Source organism: Equus caballus, chromosome 1 (genome assembly GCF_041296265.1).
Source record: "Equus caballus isolate H_3958 breed thoroughbred chromosome 1, TB-T2T, whole genome shotgun sequence".
NCBI lineage: Eukaryota > Metazoa > Chordata > Mammalia > Perissodactyla > Equidae > Equus > Equus caballus.
In genome coordinates, this window is record NC_091684.1 from 7,486,181 (window position 1) to 7,504,273 (window position 18,093).

Consider the following 18,093-nt stretch of genomic DNA (forward strand, 5'->3'; position numbering starts at 1 on the left):
ACAGACTGTCATATTGCCCGATTTTCTAGATAAACCAGTTTGCCAAAATTAACACATGTTACAAGTAGGTTAAACAAATTAACATTGTGATGTTATCTGAATGCATTTTAAAACTCAAGAACCTTCTAAACAGTAAAAAGCTGTCTGGCAAGAGAACCGCACCATCAAAACAAGGTGAAAAATAAAGGACTGAGGAGTTGGGGAGAAAGAGGAGAAATGTGTGTCTGGAGGCAGGAGATAAAATAGTTCTTTGTCTCACATCTAACAGTGCTCTGCAGAAAACTTTTAAATAATGGTTGTCCACAAACTTTCTTTACTTGTCAAAGAAGCCTCAGATATAAACGTCAAAGCGATGATTGCTGTTCCTGCTCATGAGGAATGGCTGGCGCCGAGGTGGGCTCCCCGCCCCCTCTCCCGGTTGCCACATAAACATTCCGGTGTCTCCATCGCAGGTAGATCCCTTGGAGGTTCTTCAGCGCAGGGCGGAAGATGGGAGCCTGACTCATTCCGAGAGTAGTTACAGATGTAAACTGTGGCTGATTTTTCTTTCCTTTAGCCAAACACATCCTTGTCATTAAAAGACCTTTGAAACTGAGTAAAATGTCTTTGAAATGCCAGTGGAATATGATCAAACTGTCTGAGGAAGGTATGTTCTGATTTTTTCTCATAGATATAACTTTTATCAAAATATAAAATAATTTGTTCATTCAGTTAACATTCAGCGAGTGTCTTTAGTTGGCCAGCAACTGTGCTGGGCATGAGGGGAAGGCGGTGACTAGGACGTCCTCTAAAGACCTTGGTCAACTTTGGGAGACAGACTCGTAATCACAGAACAGTGTAGTAAGGACGTACATAGCTACAGCCTGTCAGGGCGCTCTTGTGGGTTGAATTGTGTTCCTCAAAAAGATATGTTCAAGTCCTAACCCCTGACACCTGTGAATGTGACCTTATTTGGAAGTAGAGTCTTTGCAGATGTAGTCAAGATGAGGTCATACTGGAGTAGGGTGGGCCTTAAATTCAAGGGCTGGTGTCCAGATAGAGATTTGGAGACACAGAGATACAGGGGAGATGGCATGTGAAGATGGGGGCAGAGATCCAAGTTATGCTGCCATAAGCCAAGGAAAACCAAGGTTTACCAGCAACCACCAGAAGCTAGGAAGAGGGAAGGAAGGATTCTCCCCTGGATTCTTCAGAGAGAGCGTGGCCCTGCCAACACCTTGATTTCAGACTTCTGGCCTCCAGAGCTATGAGAGAATAAATTTCTGTTGCTTGAAGCCACCTCGTTTGCAGTAATTTGTTATGGCAGCCGCAGGAAGCGAACAAAGGCACCGACACAGGTGGGAGGGCGTGTGGAGGAGGGGCAGACCAAGAAGCCCCTCTAAGAGGAGGTGAACTTGAGCTGTTTCAGAGGATGAGGAGTTAGCCCAATAGGAAAACTGAGAAGGTGGCACCCAAGATCAAAGACACAGAGACACTGAAGCATGCCACATCTGGGAAGTAGACGCAGCCTTATTTTAAGGATTTCTCTTCTGGTTTCCTTGAGCTCGAGGAGCCTGTGCACATGTGCTCAGATTTTTACACGTATGTTTCCCAGGCCCTGTTCTTGGGGGAAATGTATCCCTTTCATTAGAGTTTTCAAAGGAACCTGTGACCCCTACAAGGTCACAGACTGGTGATGTCAGGACGATTTGGGGGAAACTGACAGGAGATGAGGCTGGTGGGTTACCAGCTTGATTGTGACCTTGCCGAGACCAGACAGTACAGAGAAGATTAAATTGATGGGACAGACCAGAGCCTTTTTCGTAAGATAAAGCAGGCCTTGGCTTTCAGCTGGACATTGGAGGTGAGGAAAGGGAGGAGTGTGGAGGGGGATGCCTCGATTTCTATTGTGGGTGATGGGAAGATGGTGGTTGCTCACCAAGATAACAGACTCAGGGAGAAGGAGGGAGAGGAAGGGAGGCAGGGGGAGTCAGCAGCAAGTTGAGGGGAGTTGGTTGGTTCCCTTTTGGAAAAAGCTGAGTTTGAGGTGACTTGGATCCAGCTGTTTCTAAGGGCTGGTGCCCACAGACGAGATCTGGGTCCTGCCCTGGCATTGGTCTATTGGCAGAGGCCATGGTGTGTCTGGGATTTGATAAGAAGGCCCAGAGGGAGAACAGGGGAATTCAAGGAGAGAAACACACACAAAAAAGTAAAACACAGTAGCTGGGAGGGAGGAAGACAGTGAGAAGACCATGTTCTTCCAGAAGTCAAAGATGGAAAGATTTTCCAGAGGCATGGAGTGGTTAAAAGGGTCAAATCTCACGGAGATGATTAATTTCAATCTGAAAAGTGGTTCTCTCTGAAGAATGTCTATTTTAAAACATTAAAAAGGGGTATTGGTAAAATTCAGAGCAAACCCTGACTCCCAGAAGACTAGAAGTGAGGGAAGGCATTTGGAGTCCAAGAAGTGGGAATTTGAATGTACTTTCTGTGTCCCTGATGAGAATGGTATAGATATGAAATCAAGGCAGCTTACTAGACTACAAAGGGCTGGAGTGTTCGTCGTTTACACATGACTTTGACGGATTGATTCATTAGGCAACACATGATGTTGCTTGTCTGCTATTTTTGTAGAGACAACTCAAGCAGTGGCGGGTGCCGCGTGCGAACTGTGTGCAATTCCTTGCCAGTGTCTTACGCTTCACCCAGTGTGCTACTTGCTGGTCTCCAGATACGCTGTAGCTGCTGCTTTTGTGCTGATGCAGTTTTCACCTTTACATTTTCCCTCTCCTTGGGCCACACCCCATTCTCCCTACCCTGCTTCCAGTTTTGTCTAAGTCCACCCCATACTGCAAGGTCAGTTGAAGTATTCCTCCCCCGCCGAACCTGTCTTGGGACCCTTGGCTGGCAGGGCTCTCTCTGTGGCTTACTGAGGCCAGGGATAGCAGAGCTGTGACTTCGTCTTAGAGTCGTGGGAGGGGAGAGCATCTCACCTGCCCTTGCCTTTCAGCCCAGGGCCTCCAGCACCCTGAGTGCTGCTTAAATTCCTGCTCAGTTGCATTGCATTTCTGAAGCACACCTTCCTCCAGGGAGGAAATCTCGATTCCAGAAGTGCCTGGCTCAGGCCCTCATGATGTGTTCAGTTAATGTCACTCGTGATGCTTATGGCCTCTGGGAAGGGGCTCAAAGTGGGAGGGGTGGCTTTGGACAAGTGGGTCAGGCTGATGGAGACAGAAGCACATCCAATCCTTCCAAGTGTGTCAGAGGAGAAAGCTCTTCAGACGTGCTGGTGCACGGACATACTCCCGGGGCACAGAGGACCGGAGCACTGGGCACCAAAGATGGCTGATTCATAAACCAGCAATGACTGGGTGGCTAACTGGACTCATTTTTAATTCATTTCAAAATAAAAGCATGCTGGCATTCTTGATGGCTTCATTCTAACTGAAGCCATCGGTAAAAAGCCCCATTTAGATCTCCTAGGTGTGGTTTTCTAAAAGCCATGGGGTGGTTTTGAATCAAAAGCATTATGGTTTCCTCCTAGGGCTTCAAACGCACCATCCGTAGAGGAGCTTGTTGGTCTAAGACCGACAGTGTTGCTGGACTTTGGCTGCGACGAATGTCCTGGAGGGTTTGCTAAAGCACAGAGGGCTGAGCCCCACCCCAGAGGTTCTGAGTCAGTAGGTGGGCCCTGAGAATGTGCGTTTCTAACAGGTGCCCCTGTGATACTGAGGCCGCTGGTCTGGGATCCCTACTTTGAGAGCCCCCACTCTTAAGCAGTCCTGTGTGGTGGGACACTGTCTTAGGTGGGGTTTCCAAGAAGCAGAGCCTGAGGCAGGGATTGGGGGGCATGTGTGGGGAGTGCTCTTCAGGAAAGAACATGAGAGAGTTAGAGTGGCCTGATGGGGAAGGGGAAGAAGCCGAGCAAGGATGGGGTCTCAGGGACTGTCTGGCCCTCAGTTTATGCTCTGGAGCATCAATAACAGAGTTGCCCTGGCTTTTGTACCCCTAAAAGCCACCATTGGCTGTGGTCCAATGTGGAGAAAGGTACATAATCTCATAGAGGACCATTCTCAGAGAAGAGCAAAGCTGTGAGCCACTGACAGCTACCCTCCCAGAGGCTGAGGGATGGGGCAGACCCTCGGCAAGGGAACAGGGCTGGGCACAAAGAGTCAGCGCCGGCTTCCAATTTCACGGAGCGGGAAACTGGGGTTACTGAAACTACGCAAAGCCACACAAGTAGAATTTGGACCTGGGCTGTGGGACTCCTGCGACAAAGCCGTGTCTAGCATGTGTCCTGCTCAGGGCTTGCCCACCCGCTGCCAGTTTCCTTCTAATCAGGACAATTTCTTGATGCAGAGTGGAATTAACCCAATGCCCCTGGGGCAAGCCCCTGCCCCTGTGAGAGTTCAGGGACAGACCAGCTCCCACTGTGGATGGAAGGAGCAGACCAGCCTGGCCGCCTCCTGTCCTTACACGAGGATCTCTTGTGGAAACCAAGGCCAGGTGCAAGCTCTCCTGGTTTCTGCTGTTTTCTGTATTGGAGTCATGAACACTCCTCCCGTGAAAGTGATCCACCCCAGCTCCCGGGACATGCCAAAACTCCCATCAGTCTGGTTCTCGCTAACCTCCCCAAATGTCCAGCAGCTTTGCCTGCTCAGTGATGCCAGTCGGGGGGTCACTTAACGGTAGGTGCCTCTATCAGTGGTGACAGTTATGTGGTCAGGTGGAAAGGGACAGGGGATGTTTCCTCACTACATGCCAGGCACTCTGCTAAGTTCTTGATATTCATCATCTCTTTATTCCTTGTAACCACCTAAGAGATAGGTCTTATGTTTCCTGTGACACATGGGAAGATAAGACTCTGACAATTTAAGTAACTTGCCCAAAATTACTTAAATTGCCCAAGTGGTTAGTGGCAGGGATGGATTTGAAGCAGGATCTTTCTTTACCAAAGTCTATACTTAGAACATTCTGGTAACTCACCTCCTGATGTCTTTTGGGGTCATTAATGTATCGGGCACCCTCATGCCTGGCTTTAGTCATACCTCAATTTCACTCAAAAATAGGCTCATGACTCTAAGTTACAACTTTACTGTTTGTGTGGATTCCCACAAACTTAAAAAAATGTCATGTTGCAATCATGTGGTTCATAAGCTTTTGATTCCTTTCTTTCAATAAACGTTGCATTGTAAGTGCTTTCCCATGTTTCTATACTGACTTTATAGTCATTATTTTGAAGGCCCTACGTTCCACTCAATACGTCTACCTCAGTCTCTCCAGATAGTCTGTGATGGGCACAATAATGGTCTCCCAAAATATGTCCATGTCTTAATCCCCAGAACCGGAGAATAAATTACCTTTTGTGGCAAAAGGGACTTTGTAGATGTGATCAAGTTAACAAGCTTGAGATGGGGAGATTACCCTGGCTTATCTGGTGGGCCTAATCTAATCACAGAGTGGTAGAAGGGTCAGAGAGAGGTGGAGATGTGATGACAGAAGCAAAGGTTGGAGTGAAGTGAGGCCAGGAGCCAAGGAATGTGGGCAGCCCCTAGAAGTTGGAAAGGCAAGGAAAGAGATTTTCCCCTGGAACCTCCAAAGGAGTGCAGCCCTGCCCACACTTTGACGTTAGCCCAGGGAGACCTGTATTAGACTTCCGACCTCCAGAGCTGTGAGGGAGTATGTTTGTGGTCATTTGTTTTGCACCAGCGATAGGACGCTCATGCACAGCCCCTGCTTATCTGATCATGGCGGCCTCCATCCCCACTGCTAGAGATGACGGTGCTACCCCGTAGCTAATGTTTATTGTGTGTTGTTATGCTCTGGGCATCGTGCTAAGGGCTAGTTACTGAGATCACTTCATCTTTTTCGGGAAGCCTATGAAGTAGGCACTCTTATTATCTCCATTTCACAGCAAGGAACCAAGGATGCTGAGTAACTTGCCCAAAGCCACACATATAGCTGGAGACCCTGGGACTCTGTGGTCTGATTCCAGAGACCTCTGATGCCATGGTGATAGTGGCCATCAGGATCTGTGGGGAGGCTGACTTGGTCCTACTCATTAACAATCATAACTGGTGACACACCCCACCCCTGGCCCCCGAATTTACATACATCACCCCAGTGCATCGCTGGCAAGGCTGGGCAGGAGCTGTTATTGTCTGCATTTTATGGATGAAGAAACTCAGAGAGGGTGAGCAACTTACCTACTACGAGTGAGCTTGGGGCAGAGCTGGGATGCAGACTCAGGCCTGTCTGGCCCCAAAGCCTGTGCTGACTCCAGAGTTCTTAACCATGATGCCACATGACGAGAGCCAGGAGATTTCTGTCTTCATCAGCTTTATTGTCAGTTCATCATGATGCATCGACTCAGCACAGAAATCCATGAGATCTCTCAGGTCTTATATTTGCACTTCACGGAAAGTAATCTGTGCACATCATCTTGGATGATTGTCTCTGTCACTCAATAACAGGCATAGATGGAGGGACAGCCACACATCTGGGTTAGAGCTGATGGGGGCTCTGTTGTCATCTAAGGATGAGATGACAGCTGAACAGGCTTTGGATGGGTCAGCGGTAGGCCCCTGAGCCAAGTCCTCACCCCTTTGCAAACCAGCCAAACTTGAAAATACTATTGCATCATTTTCCCCGTAAAGCACTTTAAATTATATCTAAATTTTTTTTTTAAGATTTTATGTTTTCCTTTTTCTCCCCCAAACCCCCCGGTGCATAGTTGTATATTCTTCGTTGTGGGTCCTTCTAGTTGTGGCATGTGGGACGCTGCCTCAACGTGGTTTGATGAGCAGTGCTATGTCCGTGCCCAGGATTCGAACCAACGAAACACTGGGCCGCCTGCAGCGGAGCGCGCGAACTTAACCACTCGGTCACGGGGCCAGCCCTATATCTAAATTTTTTAATAAACCCTTCTCACAAGTTGATAAACACAGGATTAGAGAGCTGCTTTCTTAAATCTCTTCTTTCTCATCACCTTCACTAGCAGTTGGGGAACCATGCTTTGCAGCCTTTTGAAAAATCATTTTCCCCAGAATATCTGCATTGTGGAGGCAAAATTACTACCTGGTCTGGGTGGTGTCTTTACCCCACCTTCTGTGTTTGATTTACATTCCTGCATTAGCGATAAGACACCCAGGCAGACGTCATAATACTGCTAGCTTGCATCTGAGAGTGCTTTTTCCTTCTATCCGGTGCTCCATGAGGCGTGCAGGGGAGGTTTGGTGGATGAGGAAATTCCATAGAGTGATTCCATAGACTTGTTCATCGTTATCAAGCTGGTTGATGGTGGAGCCAGGAGCAGAACCCAGGTTCTACCATCTTGGTCCACTGCTGTGTGCACTTGGACCTGATGATATTCTTGGCTATCATTGTGCCAGTTGTTTATGTGGAGGGCCATCCACAGTGTCTGATTTATCCTCACAATATTATCACAAAATTATCCTCAGACCTTCCAATGTAGTTTCACTATCAGAGTCTGAGTCGCTCGTTGCTCTTTCGAGAATGGTTGCATTAAGAAGTTGGATGAAGGCTGGTCTTATATTCCAGCCTTTCTTAACTCTAGTGGTATTGGGAAATCCATAGATGTGATTCTCTCCTGCTGAGTGTGAACTCAGGACATGGGAGAATTTGAGAAGGCTAAACTCACTCAGTTGTTATGAGTCTAGGAACAGACAGCTGTGTGGAAGAAAGAATCTTGCAGCCTAATAAACTAAATAACAGTGAACTCAGAGAGCCTAAATGGAGGGGGGTGGAATGGAAGAAATGTACAAGGTTTTATCAGGAGTCAGAAGAGACTGGATTCACTATTGGCTAGTATAATACTCGAGTAGGTGACATTAAATTTTATAGTAGTTATATACTCCATTTTATCCTTTCGTATACTAAAAAGTAGCAATATTATCTCCCTTTGCCTAGGATTACGGGACAACCGGTACAGTACGACTGATCAAATTGCCCTTAAAAATCTCCAGTCTGGTGTTCCAGAGAAGAAATCCGACTTCACTGAGGTAACATATGCTTCTAACTTCTAGAGTAGTCAGCAAAATGCAGCCAATTATAAAACATGATCGTTGGCCTACTTGTGATGTGTTTGCATTTTATTTTGTTTAGTCAAAAATTAATGCAGCAGAAAATCTAACCATCAATGATTAAGACTTGTTACATTAAAGTATGCAGTATATATGCAATTATTCTTTTATAATCTTCAGCAACAATTTGTGGATTTGCAGTATCATAGGAGAGTACGGTGATTGAATCTCAATTTTAAATCAAAATTAATCTGCTAGGGGGAGAGAGAGAGAGAGAATGATGCCATATAACATTTCGAAGATGGAGAAGAGGTAATTTGAAATCTAACAAGCGGGTACAGGTTGTTATAGCTGCATAAAATGTCAGTGGTCTCAAATAGGGAAGAAAATTAGAGGTCATGCTTATAAATGTTTCTGATTCTAGAGGACCATGAACTCTGCACACGGAGGTTAATATTGCCAATGTAACACATGCCAAGCTCTGTGTAAGTGACTCATTTCATCTTTCCCACAATCCTGGGAGGGAGGTATGGTCAATGTACCTATTTTGCAGATGAAAAAACTAAAGCTGTGATAGCTCCAGTAGTTGACTTGCCCCAAATCTCGCAGTCCACGTGCTGCCTGGCTCCAGAGCTGCTGTTCTTATCTTGCCCTAAAGGGCTGGCATAGAAGAGGTCTCACTCCAGTTATGAGAACTTAAAATATGGACTTTCCTGCCTGAAAGAACAGTCTTAAGTGTTACAGTTTACAAGGCACCTGTTCTCCTTCGCATATGGATATTCTGCTGCCAACCTTTGTAATTCTAGGAGAGAGTGGAATTATAAGAATCAATCTCTCATAACAGATTAGAGGAATAAGGTTATCTGCAAAAAATCATTCCTCCCCAAAATGCTTGTCTTAGGTATTATTCTTTGATTCAGCTCTGCATTTAATAAAGCTCAGAGACCCCAGGCCTGAAATCCCACACGATGGAGCAAGGATGCTATTCTAAGTCCTGAGATTTAGTCATCAATATTGAAAGCCCTTTCTATGTGGAAGCACCGAGCTCACTATCTGAAGATGTAAAGATGCAGGACTATAATTAATTCCGTCTGTGGGAGCAGGAGCAGGAACCCAAGGTTGCAGGGAAGGAAATGAGCAGGAGGCGGAGTGCGTCATTGAGAGCCATCCTGGGAGGAGATGCCAAGTTAAGAAGAGGATAATAGCATTATTCACAATAGCCAAGACATGGAAGCAACCTAGGTGCCCATCGAGGGACGAGTGGATAAAGAAGATGTATATATACACAATGGAATACTACTCAGCCTTAAGAAATGATGAAATCTGGCCATTTGTGACAACATGGATGGACCTGGAGGGTATTATGCTAAGTGAAAGAAGTCAGAGGGAGAAAGTCAAATACCATATGATCTCACTCATAAGTAGAAGACAAAAACAAGGACAAACAAACACATAGAAGCAGAGACTGGATTGGTGGTTACCAGAGGGGAAGGGAGGAGGGAGGAGGGCAAAAGGTGTGATTAGGCACATGTGTGCGGTGATGGATGGTAATTAGTCTTTGGGTGGTGAACATGACGTAATCACAGAAATCGAAATGTATAACGATGTACACCTGAAATTTATATAATGTTTAAACCAATGTTACCACAATAAAAAAAAGAGAAGGGGATGATAAACATGAGGTTGATTACTACTCTTTTTAAGAAAAGTTACCAACTGAAGTTCTTTCCTACCTGTTTTTCATATTGATCTGGCAAATTTCAGCATTTTCCTGTTGATGTTGAAATTAACGAGGTTGGTCATTAGTGATATAGATCTTTGGGGCCATGTGGCTGGGTCTCTGTAACACACTCACACACACACACTCACACTTGGTCATTATCTGTGACTGAGTTAAACTCCCACAAATCACACCTTCTAAACATCTGCTTTGGAACGATCTGTGTTGCCTCATTTGATCACAGCAGTAGGGTGAGTTTCAAATTTCCCTCCTACCTCGAGCTTTTCAAGCCTGTCCCTGTGTGTTTGTTATAAGGATGCTGTAAGATGATGAAACACTCCAAGCAGATGCCCTTCCTGTGTAACTGCCGTAAATCTCTGCCTCTCCTCCAGAGCCTGCACAGGATTGATCACTTTTCCTTTCAGAACTCATCGAAGCTATAGAAATGATATGCAGGCACTTCTTCAGCCAGGTGATTATTTAAAAGGGATGAAATATGGAACACAATTTTCTCCTTTAAAAAAACAGTGTTTAAATTTTCCTGATAACAAAAGTAATGGCAATTCAGGCAGACACTTAATAAAATACAGAAATACGTAAATGAGAAAATATTTATATGTATTTCTTTCTCTTTTCCCCATGCATTCTTTTTACATAAGACTGTAATATATACCCACTTTTATAGCTCTCTTTTATTACATGACATTCTATCACAGGCAATTTCCCGTATCTTTTAAGTTCTTTGTAATGTTTATTTTTAATTTCTACAGAATATGATGCTGTTGTATATGCCATGATTTACTCGCCCATTCCCCTCTTAAAAAACATTTCGATTCTTGTCAGCTTTTCACTGTTGCACATTACGTTGCGCTGAATCTTTTGGTTTCTAGTAAATGTGTGGAAAGACAAGAGTTTCAGGATGGAAAGTGAGAAAAGCTCTGATTTTTTCCATTTGTCTTAAAACCATCTTTCCATATTGCTACATACCATAGTTACTCATACATTTGAAAATGTCTTACACTCAGGATGAAATGCCACTAGGTTGACCGATTACCTAGTGGTGATGATTCTAGATCAACTAACTGGGAATAAGCATGTTTGCATGAACGTGGAGGTAACTGGAGAGTGTATCTGTGGGGAGATGGGTCCACCTGGCAAATGTAGTTGTTGTACAGGTGTGGGAAAGGGAAGAATTGCCTCATGGAGAAAAATATAGATCTCAAAGCTATAGATTGGATTAGATGCTTATCCTTTGGAGAGATAAATTGCTACAGGAATGGAGGCATCCTCACTCCAGAGGCTCAGGATCCGATTTCTCTGTCCATCCACAACTTATCTCTTTCTTTCTTCAATTTATGAAATGATACCCGTCTTCATAATGTGCCTTAAGGCATAAATTCAAAAACAGTCAATAAAAATGCATAAAACTATGAATGCAGTTACCAGTACTACAAAATCATGTTTGAAACATTTAAAAGAAATCAAAAATGTACAAATGTGAGTGTTCTGTAGTGATGGTCAGGAAATGGGTGATTTACTACCAAAGCAAGACACAAAATTCAACTATTCATTTGGCCTCTCTCTGACCTTGAACGCTCTACTTTAAATACAAGATTATTTTCTTCCCTTCAAATCAAATCTTACATCAGTTAATTTTATTTTAGATAAAAGATATCTTTTTTCAAAGCCATGTTCAGTTAACCCAGTAGAAAGAACAGATGGAGTGACACCCTGAAATATCTTGATTGGGGAAGATATTTGATGCAAAAGATGTGATTACTTTTTAAAGAAAATTAGCCCTGTTTCAAAAGTAGTCGGCTGATTTAGGAATATCAAATAGTCCCTCTGTCTTGTCTCTTTCTTGGTTTCCCAGCCCGAGAAGAAGAACTGGACACAGAGTGGTGTATTGTAGTCTGTTATGGACTGAATTGCGTCTCCTCCAAATTTACATGTTGAAGTCCTACCCCCTAGTATCTCAGAATGTGACTGTATTTAGTGACAGGGTCTTTAACGAGGTAATTAAGGTTAAACGAGGTCATTAGGGTGGGCCCTAATCCAATGTGACAGGTGTCCTTGTAACAAGAGACCAGGACACAGACACAGAAAGAAGAAAATGTGAAGACACAGGGAGAAGACTCAGAGGGAACCAACCCTGCTGATGCCTTGCTCTTCAGGCTTCCAGCCTCCAGAATTGCGAGAAAGTAAAATATCTGTTGCTTAGGTCATGCAGGCTGTGGTACTTTGTTATGGCGGCCCTAGCAAACTGATAGTGATTTTTAAGAGGTTGGACCTTATCTTAATTATGTAATGGATCTCAATGAGGAAATAGGATTTTGATCAATGGAACTTCTCTACAAGTGTATGATGTATGTTGATGAGCAAAGAGCGCAGCGTTTCCTTGTTCGTTTCTCTCAGTTGATTGGTTGGGGCTTTTGTCAAAGCTGAGTTTAAACACCTGAACAAACACAGTAGGATTTGACCTCAGAATCCCTGTGCTGGTAATTTGATTACCTGCTTGATGTTATCTCCAGCCTGTTAACTCCTCAGCTCCCAGCACAGAGCCTGGCACACAGTAGATGCTCAATAAATATTTCTGTGCTGCGTGAATAGTTAAATGATCTGTCCATGGTTCTGTGTTATGCATAACAGAATGTGCATCTAAAATAGTTACACTCATTTTACATTCTCATCAAAATTTCAGTGTATTGGGCATGTCATGGGGTCATTCCCATTTATGCAATTCAAATAAACTCAAATGCATTCATTATAAATTCCACGGAAATATAGTATAACTTTGAGGTAAATACTCCCTCATTTCTCCATAGGTTTGATTATATCAGCTCTCCACTGATTTCTGCTAAATCACAGGAAAAGTCAAACCCAGGTTACATAACATGTTCATATTTTGAGAGACACTTTTGTGTCCAACATCGTTTTTGATCTCCAAAACTTCCCTGTGAGGTAGAGAAGGCAAATAGGTTTTTCTCTGGAAATGGGCTTCCATCAGCATTTATCCCCCAGGCACAGTGTCACCCTGACATACTGAGTGATTCCGGAGCTTCAGAAATAAGTTCAAATTCACGTCATTCGTTATTGCTCTTCCCTCATCTGATTGCTTCTGAGGGGATCAAAGGCACAGCCACACTTGTCAGGCTCAGGGTAATGAAGTGGCGGCTGATTCTTTATCCTGTTCTTCTGGGCCTCTGGGACCTCCTGCAGCGACACTCGCTGTGCCTGTGCAGCCCCCAGGGCATGCATCCCTCCAGCGTGTTAGGCCCTGGGCTCCTGGCCGTGGCTGCCTGTCTCAGCCCGGGTGTGGAGCCAGGTTGACACTGCCAGAGTCAGGGTCTTTTCTGTCCTCGTTCCAGGCTGAGATGACATTTACTCATTCCTAGAAACACCCCCCCATGTTTCTGACACCCCTTGTTTATGTCAAGGCCAAGGTTTTCATGGCATCCTGAGCAAGAAGTCTGGGGTACTCTCTTGACGGTGGAGACCAGCATACAAGGAAGGCCAGAGTCCCCACAAGAATTCCTGTTTCCTCCTTGCTCTACAGATGTGGAACCCAAGGCCGCCTCTGAGGTCCTATGGCCAGTCTGGGGGCCCCAGGCTCAGGATGGGCCCCAGGAGGTCCAAGTCCTAGCCCCACACCCTTTGCACCACATCTGTGCAGAATCATCATCTGGCTAAAAATACCAATTCTTGGCCTTATCCCCATAGATCCTGATTCCACCTATGTCTAGGGAGGGAGGGGGGGTCCACAAATCTGCATTTTTACTCTCCCATAGGTGTTTTTTATGGAGGTAGTCACCGGCTCAAACTTTGGGCAACATTGCTCTATAAAATGAGACCAATGCTGCACACTTTCCAAGATGGATATTTGATTTTTTTCTTCAAACACCAGTGTCAAAGGAGTTCCTACCGGGTATGATCATGGACTTTGTAGGGTACACAGGAACGATGATTGTACGAACTAAATTTAACTAAAATGGGAGGGACTGCATACTAAGTCAAATGGTCTAGGTTGGCCACCAGGTGCGCTTCAGTTTTCTGATCGGTAAACTACAGCCATGAAAAGCGCCACGTAGAGAAAGGAGGGTGAGAGAGGTGCCTCAGAAGCATCGCCAATGGTTCTTGTAGTGCCCACCCGCTGGAATCACACTGGAAGCTTTACAAACACTGAGGCCGGAGCCTCACACCCAGGGATTCTGATGTCATTGTTCAGGGGTGAGGCCTACACACTGAGGTCTTTACAAACACCCAGGTGACTCTCTGGTGCAACCGGGGCTGAGAACCGCTGAAGAGAGGCCCCACCTTGGAGGAGGAGGTTTCAAACAGAGCCTGGCTCCAACTGGCCATCTGGAAAAAGGTAGCAATGATATTTTGATTTTTAAAAAATGAATTTTAAGATGACCCTCCTATCCGTTTCTTCTTCTTTACCTATCTCTTTTGAGTCTGTAATTTCCCACATATGTTTAAAATCTGACCATGACCAAAAAGACTGCCATGAACAAAGAAAAAAAGGAAAAACCAAGAAAGACAAGCTGACCATCGTCCCGTGTCTAACAGTTAGGACGCCACGAGCCTCAAGTGCTAAGATCACATGCGCTGGTCCTCCCGTCAGAAGTCCAGCTGGAGGGGAGCGTTTCATTAGTTGAGTAAAGAAATATCTATCCTGCTCTGAAGAAAAGAAAAATGCCCCCCTGCTTTCTTATCACATCTTAGCAAAAGAGAACAATGTGCTCCCGTCACACACAGGCTCTTCCTCTCTCAAAAGCACTCTCTTGAAAGGACCAGTAGCTCCATGACTCTGTCTGTTTCTCAAAGTGTGTTCCCTGGATCACCTCCATCAGAATCACAGGGATGTTGGTTAAAACATAGGCACCTGGGACCCACTCACAGACCTATAGAATCAATCTCTGGAGCCTGGGAAAGCTGCAGATGTAGCAGCCCAGGTGATTCTCAGGCACCTTGGAGTTTGAGAACTGCTGCTTAGTGTTGAGCACCAATTATACCATCAGGCTCCCAAAGTGAGGACACATGAGCAGTGGGAGCTGCGCGCTGCAGTTACCGCTATTATTTCGGATCCTGTGCAGTTCCATGCAAGCGTTCATTTTAAGCACTTGGAATGACGAACGTCAAAATGGGGGCTCAAGACGCCGCGAGCATTCACTAAAGCTGGGTATATTCAGTCTTCTGTGTAGCTTCCTGCAGTACTTCATGCATACACGTAATACAAACAAAATGAGGGCAGGAGAGACTCTCCTGGTCTCAGACTGGTTAGACGCTTTATTAAAAATCACAGCACATTGTTTTGAACACACTAGCTATTTACCGTTAGGACATAGGATCTGCTGGTTAGGAAGCATGAAACACCTTGATCATTATGCTGGTCAAAACTCATGGTTTGCAACTGAGCATTGAAATGCAGCAAAACTACATCTGTCCTGATCTAAACCCCTTCCCCACCCCATTGTGATACGTGATTGTCCTGGTCATTGTGTTCGTCTGAGCAGTTGTCAAGCTTGCCTGTTTGCTTGCCATTGTTTCATTGTCTGGAGTTTGACCCCCCATGTTGCCAGGCCTGGGCAGCCCTGAATTCCGGTTTAAACCAGCGAAGGTGGAGGGCTACACGAGGGAGTTGGGGACCAGGGCAGAGAGGGGCTCCCATAATCACATTTGCTGTTTCCATGGAAGAGCGCTGACTCGTCTCCCATATAAACCTGTGCCCCCCAGTCCTAGCCCCCCTCTGGAATTTCATCTTCCCTCCCGGGTGAGGCTGTGAACCTGTGTTCAGGTGCTCTCGGGCCTGGTGGAGGTCAAGATTGAAATTGACGATCCCCATCAGACACAAACACCATTAAATAAACTAAGAGTAGACACCCAGCAAAGAAAACCAATTCCCTAGTCAGAGGAACGTTTCCAGAATGTATAACCATCTCACAAACAGATCTGGGTTTCTTCCCCTTCCAACTGCTCGGAGGTGGTGTCAGGTGTGGGGGAAAAGGCTTTGGAGGAGAAACTCTTGAGTGTTAGTAACAGAGTTCTCTGGAGGCCTGTTGGCCCTTGAAAGAGAGTTTACTGCCTGCATTACAATGGACTGCTTGAATAATTGCCATCTTTTTCCATTTGCAGGAGGCTCTGGCATCACAGAACACAAAAATGATTTCATCCATAGTCATTTCACAGCTGATTGATGAGAATAAATCAAAAGAAAATGGGGCTGCGTTGCCCGCGCCGTGTGCAGTCGCTCAGCCTCCAGCATGTCCCATGAAGCAATCTTTGGCTAATCGCAGTGGAGTCACCATCAGCAGGGTGTTCACCTTCCTTCCTGGCAGATTAGGAATTCAGACACCAGCAGAGGAGCGAGGATCTGAGTCAGAGCGGCCACCCAAAGAGGAGAAGCTGTGCGGTGGCCCCCAAAAGGGATTTGCATCCATCACCATCACGGCCAGGCGTGTGGGCCCCCCAGCCAGCACCCTGGTGTGGGAGGCTGTAGAGGACCCCATGTGCAACAAGTGCAGAGCACAGGATGCTCTGCTCAGGGACCCCTCTGCTCTGGCCAGTGGTGTCGCTCCACTGCAGCATCATGGACCTTTCGCCTGCACGGAATTCTCCAGAAACAGCTCTGTGATGAGGTTGAAGCTTCCTGAGGCCCACACACAGCTGTGTGAGGGACACGAGTACTGGATCACCAACGGGGACAACAGAGAGAACAGTTTTTCTCCAGATACCCCACAATCGGGAAAGAGCCCACTGGTGTTCAGCTCCTGTGTCCACCTCAGGGTGTCTCAGCAGTGTCCGAATTCCATCTACTATCTAGACAGGCCCCTCTCTGTCCCCATTGAGCAACCTCATCTTACCAGTCCTAAAATGCACAGGTCGGTCCTGTCGCTCAACCTAAATTGCAGTTCACACAGATTGACACCAGATGGAGTAGATGGCACAGCTAACAGAGAGCCAATAAGCAGCGCCCTGAAGCAGGAGCTCACGGAGGGAAACAAGAACCTCCTAGGCCCGCGCTGGAACCCAGGTTTGCAAGAAAGTTTCTTGAAGGAAAATGTATCGTTGGAACAGGTGCATTTGGGGACTGGCACTTGTCCTTGGAGTGGCTCCCCTCCGTTGGAAAATACAGAATTTACAGATGTGGGAACTAACCTGGTCACTGTAAGAAAAGGGAGAGAGGACCATGCAACTCATTGTCACACCAGCGGTCACACCAACCAGCTGTCCATTCACATTCCTGGCTGGAGTTACAGGACAGGTGAGTGCAACTCCTGATCTCGCAAGGCCGCCAGCGAGGACACCTCCCCGTCAGGTGATTGATACAAACGCCCTGCCAGGGTGGACAGGGGGCAAGTTTCTTCTACACAACCTATTCTCAGTAGAGTCGCTTTATCTGCTCCCTCAAAGCTGACTGTTGATAGCTAAGTGACGATGTCTAGTTTGGGTAGGTTTCTTAGAAGAGAGTTTTGTGGATTATGAAAGACCTTCCCTCAACGTTTTGTCTCCAACAATAGTTCCAGACCATATGTAACAAGTAGAAAAGTCAAGCCCCCAAATGAGGTCACTTTAGGCCCGCGTCATTCCAAAACAGGTGACAATAACAAAGTACCATCCACTCCTGAGTGTTTCGTCTCTCTGGTCCGAACACCTGAATATCTGGAATTGTCCAGAGTGCTCACCTTTTACCTTTCAATCAGATGGTTGATATTTATGGATTGGCCTTAGAAACCTACGCCACACATCTCCATAATGAAGTGTCTATGTGTGTGTACAGTAATTATAGGATATTTTCAAAAAGAGGGAAACTGGGGATGCTCCGTGCCGAAGAGTAGCAGGAGCTTTCTGTTTCTTGAGCTGTTTTCTGAGGCGACTCTGCCGGGATTTGTGGCTATTTCCCCCACTCCAGGACCAGGCGGCGTTCCGGAGGTCAGCTGCCCCGGGCACCCCTCCCCTTTCTTGGGAGTTGAGGTGGGGAAAGCAGATCTTAGCCAGAGGCCAGATTTCTTTCTTTCTCTGTGTGAACTTCTGATTCTCAGCTTTACTTTCTGCAAGAGACTCTGGTTTATGAATTAGTGACTTTCCACTTGGGGGAAATATTTAAAGATAATAGTAGTAAAATTGAAAATGCAGCATATGCATAATAATTTTACGGTGCAGTTTTTGTCCATTAAAGCTTTATTAATTAATAAAAATGACTGTAAAACATTTTAAAGCTATAATGTGCGTAGAAATGTTAAATGATGTAATTAATTTTAACAAGTATATATATATTGAAGGCTGAGAGATTTTTCAGGCAGTTTGACACGGCTTTCAGATTGATTAGACCATTGAAATGCCTCTGAGTCT

The 18,093-nt window shown here is 45.6% G+C and overlaps 1 protein-coding gene across 13 annotated transcripts in view; it reads left to right on the top strand.

Moving 5' to 3' along the window:
• Window positions 1-18,093, top strand: part of C1H10orf90 (chromosome 1 C10orf90 homolog) — a 215,883-nt gene that overhangs the window by 130,692 nt on the left and 67,098 nt on the right. For 5 of the 13 annotated variants that reach the window (XM_023637159.2, XM_023637137.2, XM_023637146.2 and 2 more), the window contains 2 exons: window positions 7,909-8,000; window positions 15,877-17,005. In XM_023637159.2, coding sequence (XP_023492927.1) covers window positions 7,909-8,000; window positions 15,877-17,005 — 1,221 coding nt within the window. The other 8 variants (XM_070275572.1, XM_070275576.1, XM_070275565.1 and 5 more) reach the window with 7 other exon arrangements.